Raw genomic sequence first — 25,039 nt, 5'->3', positions numbered from 1 at the left:
TCTTTGAGGGGGTCAACAATCATGTGGATAAGGGGGATCAAAACCTTTGACAAGGTCTCTCTCACCAAAGGCTTTTAAACAAAGTAAGCTGTCGTGGGATAAGAGAGAAGGTCCTCTCGTGGATCGGTAACTGGTTAAAAGATAGGAAACAAAGGGCAGGAATAAATTACCAGTTTTCTGAATGGAGAGAGGTAAATAGTGGTGTCCCCCAGGGGTCTGTACAACATACTCATAAATTGTCTGGAAAAAGGGGAAACAGTGAGGTGGAAAAAATTGCAGATGACACAAAACTACTCCAGAGAGCTACAAAGGCATCTCACAAAACTGGGTGACTGGGCAAAAGGCAGATGAAATTCAATATAGATAAATGCAAAGTAATGTACATTAGAAAGCATAATCCCAACTATATATATAAAATGACGGGATCTAAATTAGCTGTTACTCAAGAAAGAGATCTTGGAGTCATTGTGGATAGTTCTCTGAGACCATCCACTCAGTGGGTAGTGGCAGTCAAAAAAGTTAACAGAATGTTGGGAATCATTAAGGGATAGATAAGACGACAAAATATCACGTTGCCGATATATAAATTAATGTTATACGCACATCTTCAATACTGTGTGCAGATCATACAATATTAGGGTTGGAAGGGACCTCAGGAGGTCATCTAGTCCAATCCACTGCTCAAAGCAGGACCAATCCCCAACTAAATCATCCCAGCCAGGGCTTTGTCAAGCCTGACCTTAAAAACCTCTAAGGAAGGAGATTCCACCACCTCCCTAGGTAACCCATTCCAGTGCTTCACCACCACCTAGTGAAAAAGTTTTTCCTAATATCCAACCTAAACCTCCCCCACTGCAACTCCTTGTTCTGTCATCTGTGGTCACCCCATCTCAAAAAAGATATTGGAATTGGAAAAGTTTCAGCAAAGGTCAACAAAAATTATTAGGGGTATGGAACAGCTTCCATCTGTGGAGAGATTAATAAGATTGGGACTTTTTAGCTTGGAAAAGAGATGACTAAGGGGGGCTATGATAGAGGTCTATAAAATCATGACTGGTGTGGATAAAGTAAATAAGGATATGTTATTTACTCCTCATAACACAAGAACTAGAGTTCACCCAATAAAATTAATAAGCAGCAGATTTAAAATAAACAAAAGTATTTCTTCATACAATGCACAGTTAACCTGTGGAACTCTTTGCCAGAGGATGTTGTGAAGGCCGAGACTACAACAGGGTTCAAAAAAGAACTAGGTAAATTAATGGAGGACAGGTCCATCAATAGCTATTCGCCAGGATGGACAGGGATGCTATCCTTAACCTCTGTTTGCCAGAAGCTGGTAATAGGAGACAGGGGATGGATCATTTGATGTTTACCTGCTCTGTTCATTTTCTCTGGGGCACCTGGCACTGACCACTGTCAGAAGACAAGATACTGGGCGAGATGCACTTTTGGGCTGACCCAGAATGGTTGTTCTTATATTTTCTTACATTGGAATTAGATTGTTTTGCTAGATTTCGTTTGCAAGACTGACAATAATAAATCCTCTAATATGCTCTAATAATTTCCCCCTTTAAAACAAAATATGGCATATACCAGCCTTGCAGCCAGATGTGCAGGCTAATAATGCTGATTGGGAAGCCAATGATGAGATGCAACAGTCACTCCAAAGGTGCAGTGGTATCACAGGTGCGCTGTAAAATAGCATCATGGTATACTATAAAAACATGGTAATGAGAAGAGTAATCTAGGCTTTAGATACAGTGTACTTCCTGGGGTTTGAAACAGTACCTCCCCCTATGAATTGTTTGCTTTTGCCCTGCCCTTTGTTGCTTTAATAAAAATAAATCAACGGATAGGTTGGTAGAGCTTAGAGATATCAATGTAATCAAGGTTACCCATCAGAACAAATACATAATAATATTCAAAATACAAAGCAAAGCATTATCTGAAGCATGTACTATATACAATTATGTATTTCTAAGCCAAGCACAGAATTTAAACTCCATCCAGACAGTTCTATGATAATGGATATTTATCTTGCATAGCAAGGAAACAAAGTGCTAAAAAAGCTAAACTATACATTAAATTTCACTAAATTATACATAGCTAAAAAATAAAGACGGCTAAGTAAAAATAAGCTACGTTCCTCTACTTGGCCAACAAAACCAAAAACCCCACCAAAAAAAGCTATCAACCCTTGCTACCATTTACTATAAGAGCTAAGATAGTTACACACACATTCTAGCAAGCCAACAGTAAGACTAATGCTCTCTCCCTGTTTATTCTGTTCTCTAGATTGAAAGCGAAAATGAACCTGCTCAATTCCTCTCCCCAACAACCACGTGGTCCTTGGGCAGCTCTAAACAGCAAAATTCCCATCCCTGGATCTGCCCGCCGTCCCAGATCAGTTACTGTCTTTCTGGCTGTATAAAGGTGACTCTCTCTCACACACAAAAAAAAAAAAAACAAAAAAAACCCTCTTAACTGTCTAACAGTGTTCCTTCTTCGGCTGTCAGGATCAGTAATGAGCAAGCCAAGGCCTGAATGTCGTGTTCCTGCAGTAGTCTTGGTCCCCACTAGTCCAGCAGAAAGCAGATCCAGATCTCTCAGATGGTGAAGTAGAAATTACTACAAATTTGGGACTAAGTGTTCCATACTTCCACCTTTTCATGTTCTCTGTATGTATAAATATCTCCTGTCTGTCATCCGAAGAAGTGAACTGTAGCCCACGAAAGCTTATGCTGAAATAAATTTGTTAGTCTAAGTGCCACAAGTACTCTTGTTTTTTTTGCGGACTATTTTTAGTGGCAGTTCCTCATTCTGAATAGTTTCTTGGTTAACAGGATTCTTATAAATGTAGTCTTCTTGCATGAAACAAGCCCCAAACTCAGGCAAAATAGTCTTAAACAAATTGCATTTGTGCTTAATAATAGTTGTGGTTACATTTTTCTTTTTGCGCCTACTAGCACTGAGGCCAGGTTTACATTAGGGCTTTTGCTGGTACTGAAATGTCGCTAAAAAAATTACCACTCAAACTGCCATTACTATACCATCCAGAGTTTCTACTGCATACCTGGCCTCAGTGTCATATTATTCTCTTCATACCTCCAGTGGTCCTTAGAGGATCCTGTTTCTTTGCTTTTTAAAGCAGCTCCTCTTCTCTTCCCAGATCCTGATGTGAAGAAGGTAGGGGAAGCTCCCACAGAGCCCATCATTGGTGGTTCCAAAATAACATCAGAAAGCAATGCCAAAGGGCCACAGAGTCCATGTTACAGAAAAAGGCTACAACATTTTTAAAAACAAAATCGGCAGAGCTGGCTCAGACACAGCCTTGTAGGGGTATGCCTAAACTGCAGCTTGAAGGTGTGATTTTAGCACTCAAGCTGGTGCACTAAAAATATCAGTGTGGCTGTTAGAGCATTGGCTGGTTGCTCTAGTCCAAGCCCACCTGACCCCTGGATCTGAGCTTGGGCAGGTAGCCTGAGCTACCACCTGCACTGCAACATCTACACTGCTATTTTTAGTGTGCTAGACTCTCACTAACTCGGCTCAAGCTATCTACCCGTGCTAGGAACCACGCCTCCAAGCTGCAATGTAGACATATCCTAGGAGACCTGGATTCACGTTCTGGGCTCAGTCTCGAGGTCTGCTGTGCTCTGGAGGAAGACATTTTAGTTTTTGAGCAGGGGCAGCAATGCTCTTTGTCAAATTACAGTGATCACTCCCAACCAATTGAGTCCTGGCCACTTCTCCCTAAAGGAAGGATGGTGGCTGAGGCATAAGCTGTGTCTGCACTAAGGATTTTTCTGGTAAGAGCTTTCCACCATAGCTAACATCCATGGTTGAAACATCTAGAGCCCTACTATAGACAAGACAAATGTGGCCATAAGCACTTAACACCACATCAATCTGTTCTGACGAGATTTGGAGTTAAAGGCAATGGCCAGTGGCTTCTTATCTAGGCTAAGTCACCCAATGTTACATGAACCAGTGGATATATATTTAAAAAAACAAATACCTAATAACGCACATAAGTCATGTCATTTCAAGGATGAATGATAAAGCAAGGAAAACTTCAAATATGCAACCTTCAGGCCTCAATGTTGATGCCAAGATCCCCATTACATGTGGGACAAAGGCAGAAAAAGTCCTGAACATCAGAACACTATTCTTTTTTTGCACTCTTACAATTATGGACAATGCCTGCATATATGATGAACTGAATTCACTGTTACTGTAACACACATCAATTCTGTAAGTGAAAGAAAGACCAAACTGATCTTCACAAAACAGCACTGAAGTGAACAATTCCTTACATGTCAGGCTTCATTATGTACTGAGGTCCAGATCCTCAAAGATATTTAGGCTCCTTTCTCTTCCATTGATTTCAATAATATCTTTTGGGAAGCTGGGCTTGAGTGTTTATTACCAAGTTTGCTAGCGTCCCAGCATCCCCACTGGCTTGCAAATGCTGGAGCACAAAGACTGAGAAACCCTGGTTGAAAAGAACTGGCTCCCAGGGCATGGTAAGCTAGTTATTTTGGAAGACTGGGACAGTTACCATTGCCAGATAGCTAAAATAGTAAAGGTTGGTAAGATATCCCTTTGTAAACTTGGAGGACTTTGTTTTTATTATAGGAAAATAGGGTATGTTTTGATACCTGCTAAATCTCTAAACAAGATGGTAGTATCCAACCTCTCTGTTAGGGCTATGAAAAACTCATTGCCTATATTTATTCATTCATTCCTCTCCACGCAGTCATACAGACTTTAATCTGAACACATCAAAAAAACTGTTCTTCCCACCAAGAGCAGTATCTGCTCACTGATCTTATCTCCATTTTCTTTTCAAAACAAAAATCCAAAGCATAACATCTACAACATCTAAACCCAAGGAACATCTTATAAACAAACTAACTCAACGCGCAGCCTATAAGTCCTCTGGAGAAGGATTTCAATAGTTTTTAAAACTGAAGCTCCATATTTTAAAAAGAAGGCACTCAAATGCAGGGAGGAAGAGTGTATTTAACTGCAACCGTGCCAGGAAACTAAGATCATCATCTCCTTTTTGTGCTTCCAAAGCCTGCAAAGGAAAAAGACAATCATTACAAAAACATTAACAGCTTCAGCCCAGCCACCAGCTTTCCATTTGGTTCCCCTCTCCTTTACACTTGTACACACTGATAACTGAGTCGTGTTAAAGATAGCCACAGGATTAGTGTGACAGAGCGTAACACTGAGCTGGCCTGGGAAAGATTTCTAGGTGACGACTTGGACTGTCTGATTTCTGACAAAAGAGTTTACTAAAACACACACAAATAGAAGAGAGGAGAACTCCTTAACAGACTAATGAAGTCTGCAGACTATTAAGGATGGGCCTAGTTCATTGAAAGCCTACAGGGAAGCTCCACATGTGTCATTTAGATTGCAAACCCTCCAGACCAGGAATTTTTTTGAATGCTGTGTGAGTATAAGTACAATGGGTCCTCAATCCTGATGGCAGTCTTTGGCTGCTACCATGATATAAATGTTCATTAATAAATCAACCCTTGGCCCCATATTAATCAACGAGCAATATCTTAGAACACAGCTATGGCACTTGCCATAAACTGCCACTACTCAAGCAGGAGCAAGAGAAAGACGAACTCGTTGCACCTAAAGCAACTTTACTGCCTCTATGGAAACAAAGAAGAAAAGGTGATAATCTGGAATGACAAAACCTATTTACATGAGAAAGGAGTTAAGGGAGACGTGGTTACAGCCTGGCTCCAATTTGTAGTGAAGATGGAATCGTAACTTTGTTCGATAATCTGAAGTTTTAGTCTGGTTAAGAAATACTTCTAAGTTTCTGTCTATGCTACAAACTGCAATAGTGTTGTAACAAGCTCTTGACTACTGAAAATGTAGGGTGGATGGGGCACTAAAAAGGAAAAATCTCTGTGCCCCAATCCAGACCACCAGACAGCCCTGTGGCCCTTTATCTCATACAAACATGGAGGTTTAATGGAGGTATTGTGAATAAGGATGGGAACCACACACTGAACACCAAGGATAAAAATATAGTTCAGCAGTTTCATTCACTCAGCAACTTCCACAGTGACTGAGAAAAATTAATAGTATACGTTCATGTAATTAAAGACTATACCACAATGCAGATGCACAAGGGGCAGAGCAAGGATTGCACAGTGGTGCAATCAAATCCTTATGATCTTCTAAGGAGAGTTTTTTTGTGTTAAATTTATTACATTTAATCAAATCAACTACCGTAGTCTAGAGAAGGCTGATGGGGGGCACATGGTAACAGCCTTCATATGTGTCAGGGGTTGGCAACCTTTCAGAAGTGGTGTTTCTTCATTTATTCACTCTATTTTAAGGTTTCGTGTGCCAGTAATAAATTAACATTTTTAGAAGGTCTCTTTCTATAAGTCTATAATATATAACTAAACTATTGTTGTATGTAAAGTAAATAAATAAAGCCTTTAAAACGTTTAAGAAGCTTCATTTAAAATTAAATTAAAATGCAGAGCTCCCTGGACTGGAGGCCAGGACCCAGGCAGTGTGAGTGCCACTGAAAATCAGCTTGTGTGCTGCCTTTGGCACATGTGCCATAAGTTGCCTACCCTTGATATATGTAATAGCCTATTATAAAGATGATGGGGATTAATTGTACTCCATGTCTGACTATAAGGATAGTTAAGCACTGAAATAGGCTTCCAAGGGAGGTTGTAGAATCTCAGTCATTGGAGGTTTTTAGGAACAGGCTGGACAAATACCTGTCAGAGACCTCTTGAGGTCCCTTCCAGCCCAGCATTTCTATGATTCTATGTAAAAATTCTGAATTCCTGAATATGTTCATTACAGAGCTGAAGGTAGCAGTCTTGGAAGGTAATTTGGCACTTCATGCATACAGTTTACCTGTAGCTGTATCAGTCCCAGGAAAAGATATTACCTCTCCCACCTTGTCTCTCTAATTTGGCATTTTGGTTATTTGTGTTTTTTAATCAATAATACTTTGGGAAAGAAGCTATCTGCACTAGGAAGTCCACACACATTCAAGGAACTTTATGGAGAACAGCAACCCAGCAAGGTGTTAGATTTTATTTTGCCCAGGAGGAATGGATCCAAAGCCCACTAAAATCCATGGGAGTCTGTTCATTCATTTCAATGTGCTTTGGATCAGCCCCAAAATCTCTTAAAAAGCCACAGGAAAATAAAACAGTCTTTGCCTTACCAGAAGCAGTTCTTGTCCCTGAGGGATGAGGCCCCGTACAGCCACTTGAATTTCTGCCTGGAGGAGGAGGAGTGGTAGGACCAGCGTATGGATTGACATAAGGAAAATATGAGGAATGTGGTTGTGCCCTGACAAAAGAAACATGCGTTTAAGTTGTGGGTTTGTTTTTTTTTTTTGTTTTTTTTTTAAAAGAAAGGTCACTGCTTAAGAAGGTATTAACACCCAGAGTGAAGCATCTCTTTTAAAAAGGCAGATGAGAGTAGAAAAATACAATTGCACACATTTTACTTATTTTTAGGCCTAAAAATTAGCAAGATGCAAAGAGGAATTAGACATATACATCGACAACAAGGTTTTTCAGAGCTATCCTACTTAATGCTAATAACTTTTGGAAGAGATATTAAACCTCATGCTTCAGGATTTAACCAGTCTCTAACTCCTAGGGATTAGGAGGTTTCTTGCACCTTCCGAAGAAGAATCTGGTGGTGAGTATTGTCAGAAACTGGACTAGATTTTTTTTTATACAGTCTGGCAATTCCTTTGTTCTTCTATTACATTCATGTAATGTAAAAAAAAGTGCTTTAAAGTATCTCTAGGATATTTTACTAGAGAAGATATGAGCAACTGCAATACAGGTGTGACTAGAGACACTGAGTAAAATTCATGATCTTTGACTCATCTCACTTCAGTTTATTCTTAACTTCTACAGGCAGGAGATTTCTACTTTTTGAAAATCCAAAATCTACTCCTTCACACTAAGTTTGGATCATAATTTCTTCTTATTCTTGTCAGAACATGGGGAAAGAAGAGTTTTTTAATGGAACAAAGCTACTATGATACTTGGTAACATCGGTATCCTTGGCATGTGCTGTCACAAGTTTGAAAATGTTGGTTTAAAATCTGTTTTAAGACAGAAAGCTAAAGTTAGGCTCTTAAATACTTATTTAGACCACTAAATAAGTGACTCGAGTTTCAGGCATTCTGAACACCCAAGAGCTCCGACTGAAGTCAACAAGCACATATTTTCTATACACAAATTTCGTGGTGTTTAGACCAGTTTAAAGCTTAAAAAATCCAGATATTTGAAACAGCCTAGGAGCCTAATGGGGGTGACTTCATTTACTTCAACAAGCCACTCTCCTCTGAAGAGTGACACTGTAAACATTTCTGTTTCTTCCTACTGAAGAAATCTGCAGTGTGTGTGTATTCAGTCATATTTGCCAGCTTTGCTGCTTTTAAGTGTTGCTCCGTCCAGCAGAAGAAAATGACCAATCTGCTGCTTTAGAAAAGCAAATGTTACGGAGAAGTTATTTTGCCTTCCTGCAGACGGTTACTGGCAGTGGAATGAGTGAAGTCATAGCTAATCAGGATGCAGAGAATGTGGAACGTGTGTTGTTCACTATCATCCAAGGAGCAGTGGACTATCCAGACCCTATTGCACAGAAAACATGTTTTATTATTCTTTCTAAACTGGTGGAGCTTTGGGGGGGGGGGCAAAGATGGGCCAGTAGGTTTTGCAGACTTTGTATACAAGCACATTGTCCCTGCATGTTTCTTAGCACCTTTAAAACAAACTTTTGACTTGGCAGATGCACAGACAGTATTGGCTTTATCAGAATGTGCAGTGACATTAAAAACAATTCATCTCAAAAGAGGCCCTGAATGCATTCATTATCTTCAGCAAGAATATCTGCCTTCACTGCAGGTAGCTCCTGAAATAATCCAGGAGTTTTGTCAAGCACTTCAGCAGTCTGATGCTAAAGTTTTTAAAAATTACTTAAAAGGTATTCTTTCAAAGAGCAAAGCCCTAAGGAAAATACTGGAATCCTCTGTTCCATAATCAGGAACTCCAGTTATTTATACAAATACTTCTGTTAGCCCTTCAGAGCGAAGAGTGTCAGTTGGATTCTATTGCTGCTGCTTGTACATCAGAATTGGTCTCTGATCCCAAACTGTTTTTTCTGCAGAGTTTGTCTCCTCCAGCTCCCTCACAATCACTTTTCAAAGTAGACTGAAACTTCAATGCATTCCAGCATGTTTTGTATTAGAGTCATAAAGCTTTTATCAGTTAGTATCCCAACTTTTGTTCCTTAAATACACACAGCCCGATAAAAGGTGAGTTGACATATCTGTAGGTAGCCCAGTCACTTGATAACAAAACCCTCCTGTGCAAGATCAGTTTGCGCTCTGCAGAGTCCCAGAAGAGCTATAAAATCCCACTAAAATGGCAACTGTTGCTACTCCTACTAGGCTGTTTGGAAGAGTTTACAAATTTTTTTGATTTTTAAATAAACATTTCAAAGGTGAATGGTAGATGAGGGCTCAGATATTTAAATTACTTTATTATTGTAACACACATTTTTGCCTATTACTTTGTACAAAGTAATATTTAAGTAAAAGTCCTTTGTAGAACCATGCCACTTGGATTTTCATTCATGGGATACGAGGTGGGGAGACTAGTCCACGTACTGGAGCCCCTGGAATCTGGCTCCCCATAATGTCACAGAATGGTGCATTCTGGATGTCACAGCAGAGCAGGAACCAACGCAAAGTGACTTTAGGGGAGATAAAATTAAGAACAATGGCTAATTTATAGGACAGTCATGTGATTAAAAAAATTATCACAATTAATTATGCAATTAATTGCGCTGTTAAACAATAATATAATACCATTTATTTAAATATTTTGGATGCTTTTTACATTTTCAAATATATTGATTTCAATTACAACACAGAATACTTTATTTTTATTGCAAATATTTGCACTGTAAAAAACAAATGAAATAGTATTTTTCAATTCACCTAATACAAGTACTGTAGTGCAATCTCTTGATCATGAAAGTTGAACTTACAAATGCAGAATTATGTACAAAAAAATAACTGCATTAAAAAATAATACAGTGTAAAACTTTGGAGCCTACACGTCCACTCACTCCTATTTCCTGTTCAGCCAATTGCTCAGACAAACAAGTTTGTTTACATTTGCAGGAGAAAATGCTGCCCGCTTCCTGTTCATGATGTCTCCTGAAAGTGAGAACAGGCGTTCGCAAGGCACTGTTGTAGCTGGCATCACAAGATATTTACGTGCCAGATGCGCTAAAGATTCATGTTCCTTCATGCTTTTACCACCATTCCAGAGGACATGCGTCCATGCTGATGATGGGTTCTGCTCAATCACTATCCAAAGCAGTGCAGACAGACGCATGTTCATTTTCATCATCTGAATGAGATGTCACCAGCAGAAGGTTGATTCTGTAGTTTCTGCATCAGAATATTGCTCTTTTAAGACTTCTGAAAGCATGCTCTACACCAGTGGTTCTCAAACATTTTTTTGTGTGGACCACTTGAAAATTGCTGAGGGTCTCGGCGGACCACTTAATGAGCTTTCCAAATGTTGTTTGTACCATTAGCTAACTACTGTAAAAGGCTTTGGATAAAAGCGCTGTATAAAAAAAAACCTAAAAGTTTTTTTTGGTCTACAAATAAAAGCACACTAATATTTTAATATCAGTAGTCTTGCCTTTCTAATGTGCCCTCTCCTCTGCTGTGGCAGCCCCCAAGCTGGGGCTGGGAAGGAGGGGGATCTCTCCCCAGCAGCTGCAGCCCTGGAGCTGGGGAAAGTCACCTCCTTCTCTGGCGGCCACAGCCCTGCATGTCCCAAATTCCCCCCCTCTTCTCAACCGATTGCCCCCTTCCACCTACCCCCTATTTCCCCCAAGGCCACCATCTCACCTTACATATGCATCTTCTCCAGGGTCCAGGTACCTAATCAGTGGAGCCACACCTGCGCGGCTCCACTAATTAGGTGGGTGGCCCTTCATTCTCTTGTGCATGGCCGCCCAGGTGCGCACCTTAGAGGGAACTATCTGTGGACCACCTGAATGGAGCTCGCGGACCACAGTTTGAGAACCTCTGGTCTAAACCTTATCCCATTCCAATTTTGGAAGGCACTTCAGATTCTTAAACCTTGGGTCCAGTGCTGTAGCTATCTTTAGAAAATTCACATTGGTATCTTCTTTGCATCTTGTCAAATCTGCCGTGAAAGTGTTCTTAAGTTATCATCCGAAACTGCTACAACATGAAATATATGGCAGAATGCAGGTAAAACAGAGCTGGAGAGACAATTATCCCCCCAAGGAGTTCAGACACAAATTTAATTAACACATTTTTAAAAAAAAAAGCGTCATCAGCATGGAAGCATGTCCTCTGGAATGGTGACCAAAGCATGAAGGGGCATACGAAAGTTTAGCATATCTGGCATGTAAATATCTTGCAATGCTGGCTACAAAAGTGCCATGCGAATGCCTGTTCTCACTTTCAGGTGACATTGTAAATAAGCAGGCAGCATTATCTCCCGTAACTGTAAACAAACTTGTTTGAGTGATTGGCTGAACAAGAAGTAGGATTGAGTGGATTTGTAGGCTCAAAATTTTACTCTCTTTTTATTGCCATTAGGTAACAAAAAAAAAAAAATCTACATTTGTAAATTGCACTTTCATGATAAAGAGATCGCATTACAGTACTTGTGAGGTGAATTGAAAAATACTATTTCATTTGTTTATAATTTTTATAGCGCAAATATTTAATCAATAATAATATAAAGTGAGCACTATACACTTTGTGTTGTGTTGTAATTTAAATCAATATATTTGAAAATGTAGAAAAACATAAAAAATATTTAATAAATTTCAATTGGCATTCTATCGTTAGTGCAATGAAAACTGTGACTAATTTTTTTTGAGTTAATCGCGTGAGTTAATGGCAATGAATCAACAGCTCATCTAATTAACAATTTACTTCTATTCTAAATACTCTTAGCTATGTCACTGGAGACATTCCACACAGCTTTTTTACATAATTTTTTAAATTTGCAATTCATTTAAACAAGCTACAACGGTAGGTGCCTTCACTGAAAAAAACCAGTCTCATAGAACCCTTTTAAAATGCCCCATCTGCTGAAGCTGCAGCTTCCACCTGGGAGTTGCTACTGTGGCAGTACTTCGCAGTTTGGATGATGCAGGATCCTGCAAGCTCAAATCCAGAAGCAATGTGAATATTTTATAGCCAGATAAAGACTACTAGGAACAGGGAGGGAGAGAGTGAGAGTAGTGCTTACCTCTGACTACCAGCCAAGTATCCTAGTAGGCCTCCTGTTCCGAGTCCAGTCCAAAACCCTCGTCCTAAATTGGCCTCAGAACTGGAACTGCCACCAAAACCACCAGCTCCTTAATTCAAATTGCAAATGGGGGAAAAAAAACAAAAAAAACTATCAAATATGAGTCAGTAGCAGTTAACCATCCGCAGAGTCAATAATACGTCATATTAAAGAATTATTTTAACAAAGAAGAACTGTTAGACTGACTCCAAATGACTTCAATCCTTCAATGGATCAATCCCCATTTGAAAAGCTTCAGGGAGCGGTTCTGCTCTGGAAAGTGACTACATTAAAAAATGAACCTTGATAGCGCATCAGACTTCTAATCTGAGGGTCCCGGGTTCAAGTCCCTTCTCAGGTGGACGGACCTTTCCCCCTGTGATATCCTCCTACACCTTCAGATGGTGTCTCCTCAGGACTTTCCTTAACATTTCCTTTTGGGGGGATAGCTCAGTGGTTTGATTGCTAAACCCAGGTTTATCAGCTCAATCCTTGAGGGAGCCATTTAGGTATCTGGGGCAAAAATAGGTCTGGGGAGTGGTCCTGCTTTGAGCAGGGGGTTGGACTCCTGAGGTCCCTTCCAACCCTGGTATTCTATAAAATGGTACCTTCTGTTTTTATTACAGTAATGTTTAGTGCAGGGGTCAGCAACCTTTCAGAAGTAATGTGCCAAGTCTTCATTTATTCACTCTAATTTAAGGTTCTGCATGCCAGTAATACATGTTAACATTTTTAGAAGGTCTCTTTCTGTAAGTCTATAATATATAACTAAACTATTGTTCTCTGTAAAGTAAATAAGGTTTTTTAAATGTTTAAGAAGCTTCATTTGAAATTAAATGAAAAAGCAGGGCCCCCCAGACTAGTGGCCAGGACCCGCAGTGTGAGTGCCACCGAAAATCAGCTCGCGTACTGCCTTTGGTACACATGCCATAGGTTGCCTACCCCTGGCTTAGTGGCTCCATCCAACAATGTCTTTGTTACTAGACATTGCACAAGAACAGGGAAGGCATATAAAAATATTGCTCAGGCATGCTGGAGTGAAATCAGGAAGGCCAAATCACACTTGGAGTTGCAGCTAGCAAGAGATGTTAAAAATAAAAAGAGGGGTTTCTTCAGGTATGTTAGCAACAAGAAGAAAGTCAAGGAAAGTGTGGGCCCCTTACTGAATGAAGGAGGCAACCTAGTGACAGAGGATGTGGAAAAAGCTAATGTACTCAATGATTTTTTTGCCCTTGTCTTCACAGACAAGGTCAGTTCCCAGAGTGCTGCACTGGACAGCACAGCATGGGGAGAAGGTGACCAGCCCTCTGTGGAGAAAGAAGTGGTTCGGGACTATTTAGAAAAACTGGACAAGCACAAGTCCATGGGGCCGGATGCGCTGCATCCGAGGGTGCTAAAGGAGTTGGCGGATGTGATTGCAGAGCCATTGGCCATTATCTTTGAAAACTCAAAGAAATCAGGGGAGGTCCCAGAGGACTGGAAAAAGGCTAATATAGTGACCATCTTTAAAAAAGGGAAGGAGGAGGATCCGAGGAACTACAGGCCAGTCAGCCTCCCCTTGGTCCCTGGAAAAATCACGGAGCAGGTCCTCAAGGAATCAATTCTGAAGCACTTAGAGGAGAGGAAAATGATCAGGAACAGTCAGCATGGATTCACCAAGGGCAAGTCATGCCTGACTAACCTAACTGCCTTCTATGAGGAGATAACTGGGTCTATGGATGTGGGGAAAGCAGTGGATGTGTTATTCCTTGACTTTAGCAAGGCTTTGATATGGTCTCCCACAGTATTCTTGCCGGCAAGTTAAAGAAGCATGGGCTGGATGATTGGACTGTAAGATGGATAGAAAGCTGACTACATTGTCGGGCTCAACGGGTAGTGATTAAAGGCTCTATGTCTAGTTGGCAGCTGGTTTCAAGCGGAGTGCCCCAAGATTCGGTCCTGGGGCTGGTTTTGTTCAACATCTTTATTAATGATCTGGAGGATGGCATGGACTGCACCCTCAGCAAGTTTGCAGATGACACTAAACTGGGACGAGTGGTAGATACGCTGGAGGGTAGGGATAGGATACAGAGGGACCTAGACAAATCAGAGAACTGGGCCAAAAGAAACCTGATGAGGTTCAACAAGGACAAGTACAGGCACTTAGGACAGAAGAATCCAATTCACTGTTACAGACGAAGAACCGAATGGCTAGGAAGCAGTTCTGCAGAAAACGACCTAGAGGTTACAGTGGACGAGAAGCTGCATAGGAGTCAACAGTGTGCCCTTGTTGCCAAGAAGGCTAATGGCATTTTGGGTTGTATAAGTAGGGGAACTGCCAGCAGACTGAGGGACGTGATCATTCCCCTCTATTTGACTTTGGTGAAGCTTCTTCTGGAGTACTGTGTCCAGTTTTGAGCCCCACACTATAAGAAGGATGTGAAAAAATTGGAAAGAGTCCAGCAGAGGGCAACAAAGATGATTAGGGGGCTGGAGCACATGACCTATGAGGAGAGGCTGAGGGAACTGAGATTGTTTAATTTGCAGAAGAGAAGAATGAGGGGGGATTTGATAGCTGCTTTCAACTACCTGAAAGGAGGTTCCAAAGAGGATGGATCTAGACTGTTCTCAGTGGTAGCAGATGACAGAACAAGGAGTAATGGTCTCAAGTTGCAGTGGGGGAGGTTTAGGTTGGATATTAGTAAAAACTTTTTCACTAGGAGGGTGGTGAAGCACTGGAATTGGTTATCTAGGGAGGTGGTGGAATCTCCTTCCTTAGAGGTTTTTACGGTCAGGCTTGACAAAGGCCTGGCTGGGTTGATTTAGTTGGGAAATGGTCCTGCTTTGAGCAGGGGGTTGGACTAGATGACCTCCTGAGGTCCCTTCCAACCCTGATAGTCTATGATTCTAACACATTAAGAGACAGTCCCTGTACCAAAGAGCTTATACAGGCAAGACAGATAAAGCAACTCATCCAAGATCACACAGTAAGTCATTGGCAAAGCTGGGAACAGAACCTCGCTCAGTACCTTATACATTAGACCACACTGCCTCCCAGTCTTCTCACTCAACAAATTTGCTGCCATTTTGAGTAAATAAGTATGTTGAGTAGTATGTGCTCAATCTAGTGACTAAAACAACACTATCACATTTATCTCCTGGTAGTTCTGTCTTAAGTGTGTGTTAACAGAACTGTTAACTAAGATCAGACTGCAAAATCTTCATTACTGGTGATGCATGAGTCAGGGAAAACCCAGCTTGACTTAAATCTCTGGTTGAACTTGCAGAATTATCAGTTAGAAAAAGCCAGATTTTTTAATTGTAAGCAGAAGCCTTTTAATCTGGAGTCAGAGGCAATGTGGAATTTCACAATGTCATTTACAGTCACATTTCAAATAGAACTGCACTCTAAACTAACTCTACAGATAAACATATTCATAATTACTAAAAAAAAAAAAAATAAAGTAAGTGATCAGAGACGGCATTCCAAACTCCCCCTGAACTCGCCCAATCTAAACCATCTGCCAGAAATGTCACATGCACTTTATGCCATAGTAGTCTGAGGGAAATCAATAAGGTATTTGAGATAAGAGTTAAAGAAAAATTTTACAAAACAGGGAAAATTTCCTAGCATGTCTAAAATCTGTTGGCTCTGGCAAGGATGGGGACCCTGGCTAAATTTGGATGATAAGGAATAGGATGGAAGAAGAAAATGACTTTTTGCTCTGCGCTTGACAACACCCTAGCACAGTAGGGTCCTGGTCCATGGCTGAGTTTTGTAGGTGATTCACAGTACTAATACATAATAATGATAACCATAGCCATTGCTGTTCTGTAGGAACTCACCAGGGTCATTAATGGGCACACGGCACAGACACATGGTTTAGAAATTCCACAATAAGCGAATGGGAACAGATTTTTCAAAAGCATTTATGGAATTTAAGAGCACAAGTCCCATTAACATACATATAAAAGCACGCACCCCCACACTATTTCACAGCATTAAATTTTCAAGGTTCCACACGACCTATCCCTACCCTACCTCTCATTCAGTATTAAAAGGTTGACCCCTACTTCTGATTAGCCAACGATGCCAGCCTCCATTGCCCACTACTTACATTTTCAAACAAGCACCTTCATGCTTCTCCTGTGCTGCCCCACATACTTGGGAGGCACTCCCCATAAACATCTGCATAACTACAGTACAACCTCTGAGCTATGAACACCTCAGGAATGGAGGTTGTTTGTAACTCTGAACAAAACATTATGGTTGTTCTTCCAAAAGTTTACAACTGAACATTGACTTAATACAGCTTTGAAACTTTACTATGAAGAAAAAAAATGCTTCTTTCCCTTTTTTTTAAAGTAGTTTACATTTAACATACTACTGTATTTGCTTTTTTTTTTGGTCTCTGCTGCTGCCTGACTCTGTACTTCCAGTTCCAAAGGAGGTGTGTGGTTGACTGGTCAGTTTGTAACTCTGGTGTTCGTAACTCTGAGGTTCTACTGTACCGCATTATCCACCTTCAACTCCCTCCTTAAAACTCCCCTTTGCCATGAAGCCTACAAAAAACTTGACAATCATGGCTGGCTGCTGGCATGCTGAGACCACTGCCTATCATGCTGACCAATGTTATCTCATTGTTTCCTTGTGCACCTCTGTGGATCTGTCTGTATCCATCTGCTGTCTCTTTCCTTATATTTAAATTTATAAACTTTGGGGCACTGGACTGTCTTTTTTCTGTTTATACAGCACCAAGCACAATGGCATACCACATTGTAACGTGCTTGCATGCTCTGCAAGAACGAGGTCCGCACACACTGTGAGTTATTTGGCTTTAATGAAGGTAAAGTGACACATTCGCAACGGGGACCTCGGGCGTTGCTGTCACTGTGGCGGGGAACCCAGCACCGAAGCTCAGCTCGGCCTGGGTTGGAGTCCAAAGGCGGGACCGGGAGCATACAGCTATATAGACACAATACATAAGCAATTCATACATACGCAAAAAGGGACTTCCCACAGGCTATATCCGCCCCTTGGCCAAAGGCCAGGGACTGTCCATGGGCGGTGTACGCCCTTTGGCCTAAGGCCACACAAGCTAGTTTCAACCAGTTAAAAGCAAGTTATAACTGGCATGCCGTGTCCTACAACGACCGGCCACTTAGCAAGCAGGGGCTTTCCACAAGGCCCCCGAGAAAGCGGAAATACCCTAGCTAGGCCGTGATACAGTCTTCTGCAGTCCCCTACACACATAAAAATAATTTTACTCAAAATGTTTGACTCCTTTCAAGCTGTGACCGACCAACCCCCCTGACCAAATAAATATGAAGTTTCATGCTAAAAGGACGGCTTTGAAAAAAGTTAAGTTTGCCAAAAATAATGGGGAGTTTCAAAGACAAAGGGCAATCAGGCATCCAACTTTCTTTGAGGGTCAGTAGGAGTTGGCCATTTGTGCCTTTGAAAGTCTCCTCCAAAGAGTATGGTGCAAAGCTAGTTGCAACTTTAGTAATGAACTCATGACTGTGAGCTCCATAACTGACATTCACACTCAGCAATGCATGAAGACATTGTTTTGTTTCTTAAACTATTCCTGTCCACATTTGCTGCAGCCAGACCAATATCTCATTGCTTTTTATTTCTAACACTACAACAAGCTTAGAACCACACCTGTGAAGCTGGATTTAAAACCAGGAGGAGGTGGTGTCTGAGTATTCTGCCAAGATGTCCTAGCGTATCCATCACCATTAGAGAAATCCTGTTGAGGCAGCTGATTACTGAGGAATAGCTTGTAACATCCATAAGCAAGGAGTAGAAGTACTATTACGACAATCACTCCAGCAACAGAGTTAGAGGAATCCTGAGAATTCACTTTACTTGATTGGTAATAGCTGGAGCCAAAGCTTCCACCAAAGTTGTCCGCTTTTCTTTGGCCTTCCTCAGTTAACTCTAACCCATACTGCAAACCACAAGATCCCCTTAAGATGTAAGGGTCATCTGGATAATCATAGCCTTCACAGCTCACTTCGATTCTTCCAAAGCGATAGGAGTTTTCCAAGTCTGCCTTACACTCCCACTGAAATTAGTAAACAAAATTCAAAGTAGTAACCATTTCCTGGTAGGTGAGAGTAGCTCTTTTGTTTGCTTTCCTATATATGTAGTGAAATATAGCAATAATTAATAACATAATTTAAAAACAGTAATTAAGAAAGCTTCTGGACATCTGTATTTTAAAAGTTAGCTATCAAGAGTCACAAACCTTTAACTTAAACTGAACATTCAAAAAGTAAAGCAATTGTAACTTTAAAAGACAATGTTTCAGTAGTTGACATATCAGGTTTTTCTAAGCATTCATCTTTAAAGAATACTGCAGAGTATCATGTAATAAAAACAACAATAGCCTTTAAAACGTTTTAATAAGCATCCCCCACAAGAAAGCTGTGTCGTAGTTACAATGAAATACTGATCAAGGTTGCAATCTGATCCATGTTAACAGGCTATTGTATCCAGGTGGAGCGCCATTGACATCAGTGAGACAGAAGGGTTGCCCACACAGATTAAATTGCAGGATCAGAAACAATGATGTAAAGAAACCATTCTGTAAGGAAAGTCATAAATGCAACTCTTAAAGATGTGCCTATCTCAAACAAAAAAATGGTTTTAGCCATAGGGCATGCATAGCTTTAGCAAGATTTAACTAGGTAATTCCTGAAGAAAGAATTCGACTGAATTTACAAAGTTATACCAAGATCTTTCAGTGTTTCTATTGCTAAGACTCCCATTTCAGCTTTTCTTCCTCAGAAATCTATTTTGCTATTACCTAAACTTTTGACAATTAGATAAAATATTAAACCACATTTTTGCTTGAAAGATTTGCATCAGTTTAACTTAAATTGGTTTTAAAAATCAGTTTAGCTAAGATGGTACAAACCTCTGTGTTTGGTCATAGAATGCTTTGTTTCTGTTTTAGCGTAAATTGATTGGCAACCTGTTTCAACAAAGCCAAAATAAGGGTATCCAAGTATGGTCTTACACTGCTTTAACTAACCCAGTTTAAAAATAATTAAGTTAAACTGCCGCAACTTTCTCATGTAGACGAGACCTTATTTTCACACTAAAGAAAGATATGGTTAATATGGAGACTTTTGTATTGGTCTCTGATTTCAGAAAGTGTATCTGAAGAAACCTAACATTTGGCTCAAATTTGACTGGATAGTGTTCTTTTAAACAAAATCTAAGTTTGGGGTGTAAACTAACAGACAATGTCCCTTTAAAACTATGCTTTTGAACAGTCTTTAAAGGAATAATCTGCACTACCATTTAGAAATATTATTGTGATTCTTTTCAGTTTATGGTTGCTGAACAGTTCATTCAGTCTGTGCAAAGAGATTCTTATTTAATATTTAGCATTTCATTTACATGCACTTTTAAGTGAACCTACCTGTATGTCAAAGCCATCCCAGCCTTTGTTATGACACTGAACAACCATGGGAACATACGCACATCCAGCTGTACCTCCAGTACATTGTAACTGGGGAATTGGAGATGTCCGCCGAGAAGTAGTATATTGATCTCTGTAGAAAGTGAGAGCTTGGACCTCCCGCAACAAAACTCTCCCTGAAACAGGAAGTACACAAATTAACAGAACTAGTATCCATGAAGAATTTGTTTCAGAACAAGAGTAAATGTGACAGTTAACACAAGCAGCCTGCCAAGGTGCTTTCAGAACAGGGAGCACCAGGGTGGATTTGATTTTAATCACTAGTCAGGAAGACTTGATTTAATCATGGATTTCTACATAAAAGGGCACTCCTGTTGGTTGTTACAACTGTAATACATATTCTTCACAGGTAGAGGAACTTCATTAAAATATTCCCAAACTGGGTCTCTTTTACGGCCTGCTGCCATTATAGGTTTTCCCTTCTAGTGAGAGAATGGTATGGCAGATTTCAAATCAATGAAGGCTACACTCAGAAAGACCTCAAGACTTCTGGAATATGCTGCTCAGTTTCACTTTTGTTTCTACTGCCTGTCCCTCCCTTCTCACATTTATCTCCAGACTTCTTCTCCTTGTCCAGATCTATTCTGCCCCCAAAAATCTTCTAATTCATTGAACTTTTTGAAACTTTGCACTTTTAAAGAAAGAGTTGGGGATTGATTCTGTGTACACAATTTGCAGAGGGACAATAGGTTTGAGGTCAGTTATTTCTCACCTCTATATATTATTTATTTATGTATTTATTTTAAAACATTTTTGCTGTTAACAAGCATGTTATCTCTGGAGACAAATCCACAGTTTGAGAACTGCAAAACTAAACATCTCTGCTGGTATCTTCTAGACTGAGCACTGAGTCTCATTGGCGAGATAGAAAGATTAACCTAAATAATCTAAACAGAAGACCCTGGAACCCCGTAAGATTGGGTCCCTAATCCATGAACTATTGGAACTCATTTACAAAAACTTTTCTTAAACATTAAATGAATACCGTATATACTTGTTCATTACCCTGTTTGTTTATAAGCCGACCCCCCAGGATGGATAAGTAAAAAGAGCAAAAACTATATGACCCTTTCAGAAGCCGACTCTATATTTCAGGGGTTGGAAAACTTTGGCTCCCAGCCCATCAGGGTAAGCCACTGGCAGGTTGGGATGTTTTGTTTACCTGGAGGGTCTGCAGGTATGGAGCCCCTCAGCTCCCTGTGGCAGCAGTTTGCTGTTCCCGCAGCTCCCATTGGCTGGGAACTGTGAACCACGGCCACAGGGCGCTGAGGGGCTCCATGCCTGCAGACGCTCCAGGTAAACAAAATGACTATGTATTAGATATCCAATTCAATGATTCCATAGAGTTTAAAATCACCAAATTTTGGTGTAGAGCCGTTTATAAGCCGACCTCCCCTTTGATATGTCACTTTTTTACCAAAAATATTCAGCTTATGAATGAGTATATACGGTATATTGTCTCATAATACAAGAACTAGGCGTCACCAAATGAAATTAATAGGCAGCAGGTTTAAAACAAATAAAAGGAAGTTCTTCTTCACACAGCGCACAATCAACTTGTGGAACTCCTTACCTGAGAAGGTTGTGAAGGCTAGAACTACAACAGTGTTTAAAAGAGAACTGGATAACTTCATGGAGGTTAAGTCCATTAATGGCTATTAGCCAGGATGGATAAGTAATGGTGTCCCTTGACTCTGTTTGTCAGAGGGTGGAGATGGATGGCAGGAGAGAGATCACTTGATCATTACCTGTTAGGTTCACTCCCTCTGGGGCACCTGGCATTGGCCACTGTCGGTAGACAGGATACTGGGCTAGACGGACCTTTGGTCTGATCCAGTATGGCTGTTCTTATGTTCTTATACTATAAAATTAGAATTTATAATCCCTATTCCATGATGAGATATCTGAGCTATAATGTATCTTAGTTTAAACTATCGTTAGATTGGATTTTTTGATTAAATGCTTTTGGAGGAAAAAATCTATTTAAATAAAAAAATATGATTTTTTTTTAAATTATTGATTTTTATCCACTCTGAGCACTTTAAAAACCACTTGGGACTCCCAGCAACAATGTAATTGTGGCTGAAAGTCTGACACTGACAGACCCTACCAATAGGACCCAGCTCTGTTCTACTCCTTTCAAAGAGATGTCAATGTGCATGTCACAGACCAGCTGGCATCTCACAAATAACATAAGACTTCACAGAATCATAGATTATTAGTTGGAGATCATCTAGTCCAACCCCCTGCTCAAAGCAGGATCAATCCCCAAATGGCCCCCCTCAAGGATTGAACTCACAATCCTGGGCTTAGCAGGCCAGTGCTCAAACCACTGGAGCTATCCCTCCCCCTTATGCAAGAACCTTTAGTAGCAATACAAGTTTCTCTGACAAGCGAATCCCTGACTGTGTATTTACCATACAGATGCTCATGAAAAAAGCCGTTAAAATAAATATTTCTCTGCTTCATAGACTCCATACAAAGCTTTTGACTGGCACTCATGACTGAACCTAAATTTAGTACAAAAATGGAAGTGGAGGAGAAACTTATGACATTAGTCAATCCATGTACCAGTCCATCACATTCAGGACAGCAATATACAAACTGAAGACTTCAAGAAAGAAAGATGAGTAAAACGGGGTTTAATTTCAGTCTAGCCTTTTTCTATTTATACATCAGTGACATAACAATGCTACTGGAACAATCCCCAAGTCAAGAAAGCTCATTAAAAGACTCGAAAATTAAATGCCTGCTGTGTCATGATGACTAAGCATGCTTATGAGGATTGTCAAGAATCTTACACTTTCTAGACATTTACTGCAATACATGAGCCATGCAGGTCAAACAAGCAAACAAACCCTCACAATCATAATTTTTCAGGGGGACAAAAAATGAAAACAGGCAAAACAGTAAAAATCTGTCAGAGACTTGCAGAGAGACCCTAAACAACACATACCACAAGAACAGCTGTATTGAGTCAGTCCAATGGTCCATCTAGCCCAGGATTCTGTCTAAGGAGATTAGGGCAGTGGTTCTCAACCGATTTACCAACGTCCAATACTACCTGTATGGCCCTGAGGCTGTGGCTCTGTGGCAGCTGATTGGGTTGCAAGTGGCCTGCAGGCCACAGGCTGAGAACTGCTGGGTGAGGGGAAGTTTATAAAAAAGAAGGCCTGGACCGATAAGGGGTTGGGTGACCAGATAGAAAGTGTAAAAAATCAGAACACGGTGGGCAGGGTGACCAAATGGGATGAAGAAAATAATGGGACACAGGGGGGGGGGGGGAGTCCTGCCAGCAGAGTAAAAAAAAAAATGCCAGAGTCCCGCTGGTGGACAGAGAGAGAGAGAAAAAAATAACGGAGTCCCCGAGTCCCTCCAGTGGGGGGGAGGGGGGATGGTGGTGGATAGAAAGAAAACAAACAGAGTCCCGCAGGCAGAGAGAGAGGGAGGGGGGAAAACACCAAAAAACGGAGTTCTGGAGTCCTGCTGGGGGGGGTGGGGAGGGGAGAGAAAGAAAAAAAAGCAGAGTCCCATTGGCAGAACAAAACAAAAAACAGGAGTGTGAAATATGAGGACACAATTCGTCCTGAACAAACATTAATCAGGATGCAGGACAAACACCTAAAAATCAGGACAGTCCCGATTTTATTGGGACATCTGGTCACCCGGGGTAATAGAAGCCTATATAAGAAAAATTCCAAATCAGGACCGTCCCTATAAAATCGGGACATCTGGTCACCCTAGATGGGGGTGACTGAAGATGGTTTTAAATAAGAGAAAAAGAAAGTGTCTTAAAAGGGGCAAACATAAACCTCCCCCCCCCCCCCCGTGTCATCTTATGGAAAACCTGGGGATCAACAGGGAAGAGGAGAGGAAAGGCCCTGCTGAGACAGGAGCTCGCCTGGGTTAAGACTGGAACTAAGGGCGCCCCGCCTCCCACCCTTACAGCTGCAGCCGCACCTGGCGGTGACATCACTTGTGTACTGGCGGTATAACGGGATGTGAACGTGGGGGAGGGGAGCCTGCCAGGGGATGGTTCCCCCAGGTCTGGCCTGTCTGTCCCTATGCTGAGCACCCGCTTCGGCCAGCTCTGGTACCGTGCGGGCGCCCGGCTGGGAGGCCGAGTCAGGGCAAGGTACCAAGCCCGTGCGCCTCTGCCGTGGCACGTTAACAGCGGGCGGGCTCGGGGCGCTGAGAGGCCGGCGCAGCCCCCCTCCCCCCGCGGAGGGGTCGCGCCCTTACCCGGCTGGTCCCAGCCCCGCGCAAGCCCCGGCCCGCTCAGGAGCAGCAGCAGCGACACGAGCAGGACCCGCCCGCCGGCCGCCATGACGATTACAGGGCACATCCGGCTGCTACAGCGTCCGTTACTGCGCAGGCGCCTGCGAGCCGCGCCCTCTGATTCGCTGGTGATTGTCCAGCGGCGCTCGCTCGCGCATCCCTGCTGCGTTCTGGCCTCGCTCCGCCCTCCCCCGTCCTGATCCCGCCCCCTGTCCTGCAGAGCCAATGGGAGGCGAGGAGTCTCTGAGCGGACAAGAGGGTTGGCTGGGCAATGTCTAAGGGTATGTCTACATCTAAAATTTTGCAGCGCTGGTTGTTACAGCTGTATTAGTACAGCTGTATAGGGCCAGCGCTGCAGAGTGGCCACACTTACAGCAACCAGCGCTGCAAGTGGTGTTAGATGTGGCCACACTGCAGCGCTGTTGGGCGGCTTCAAGGGGTTTCGGGGAACGCGAGAGCAAACCGGGAAAGGAGACCAGCTTCGCCGCGGTTTGCTCTCGCGTTCCCCGAACCACCCTGCAAACCGCAGGGAAGGAGACCTGCTTGCTCCGGGGTTCGGGGAACGCGAGAGCAAACCGGGGAAGGAGACCAGCTTTCCCGCGGTTTGCTCTCGCGTTCCCCGAACCCCCCTGCAAACCGCAGGGAAGGAGACCTGCTTGCACAGGGGTTCGGGGAACGCGAGAGCAAACCGGGGAAGGAGACCAGCTTCCCCGCGGTTTGCTCTCGCGTTCCCCGAACCCCCCTGCAAACCGCAGGGAAGGAGACCTGCTTGCTCGGGGGTTCGGGGAACGCGAGAGCAAACCGCAGGGAAGGAGACCTGCTTGCTCGGGGGTTCGGGGAACGCGAGAACAAACCGGGGAAGGAGACCTGCTTGATTACCAGAGAGGCTTCCTC

At 42.0% G+C, this 25,039-nt stretch overlaps 1 protein-coding gene across 2 annotated transcripts; it reads right to left on the bottom strand.

Annotated features, from left to right (window-relative positions):
• Positions 1–1,942: 1,942 nt before the first annotated feature.
• Positions 1,943–24,227, bottom strand: SARAF (store-operated calcium entry associated regulatory factor). Of its 2 annotated transcripts, XM_050948328.1 has the most exons (6): positions 24,110–24,227; positions 19,808–19,983; positions 18,037–18,442; positions 12,351–12,459; positions 7,235–7,362; positions 1,943–5,086 (listed from the first exon to the last, which is right to left on the bottom strand). In XM_050948328.1, exons 1-6 carry the CDS (start codon positions 24,210–24,212, stop codon positions 5,061–5,063), a joined length of 948 nt encoding a protein of 315 aa, XP_050804285.1. In that variant the 5' UTR covers positions 24,213–24,227; the 3' UTR covers positions 1,943–5,060. The 2 variants fall into 2 exon arrangements, with proteins under 2 accessions (XP_050804285.1, XP_050804286.1); XM_050948329.1 differs by lacking the exons at positions 1,943–5,086; positions 7,235–7,362 and adding an exon at positions 9,557–9,789 and having other exon boundaries at positions 24,110–24,224.
• Between the last annotated feature and the right edge of the window lie 812 nt (positions 24,228–25,039).

The sequence above is a fragment of the Gopherus flavomarginatus genome, chromosome 3 (genome assembly GCF_025201925.1).
Source record: "Gopherus flavomarginatus isolate rGopFla2 chromosome 3, rGopFla2.mat.asm, whole genome shotgun sequence".
Taxonomy (NCBI): domain Eukaryota; kingdom Metazoa; phylum Chordata; order Testudines; family Testudinidae; genus Gopherus; species Gopherus flavomarginatus.
The sequence above is the reverse complement of the archived record's forward strand: the minus strand, read 5'-3'. Positions and strand labels throughout refer to the sequence as shown.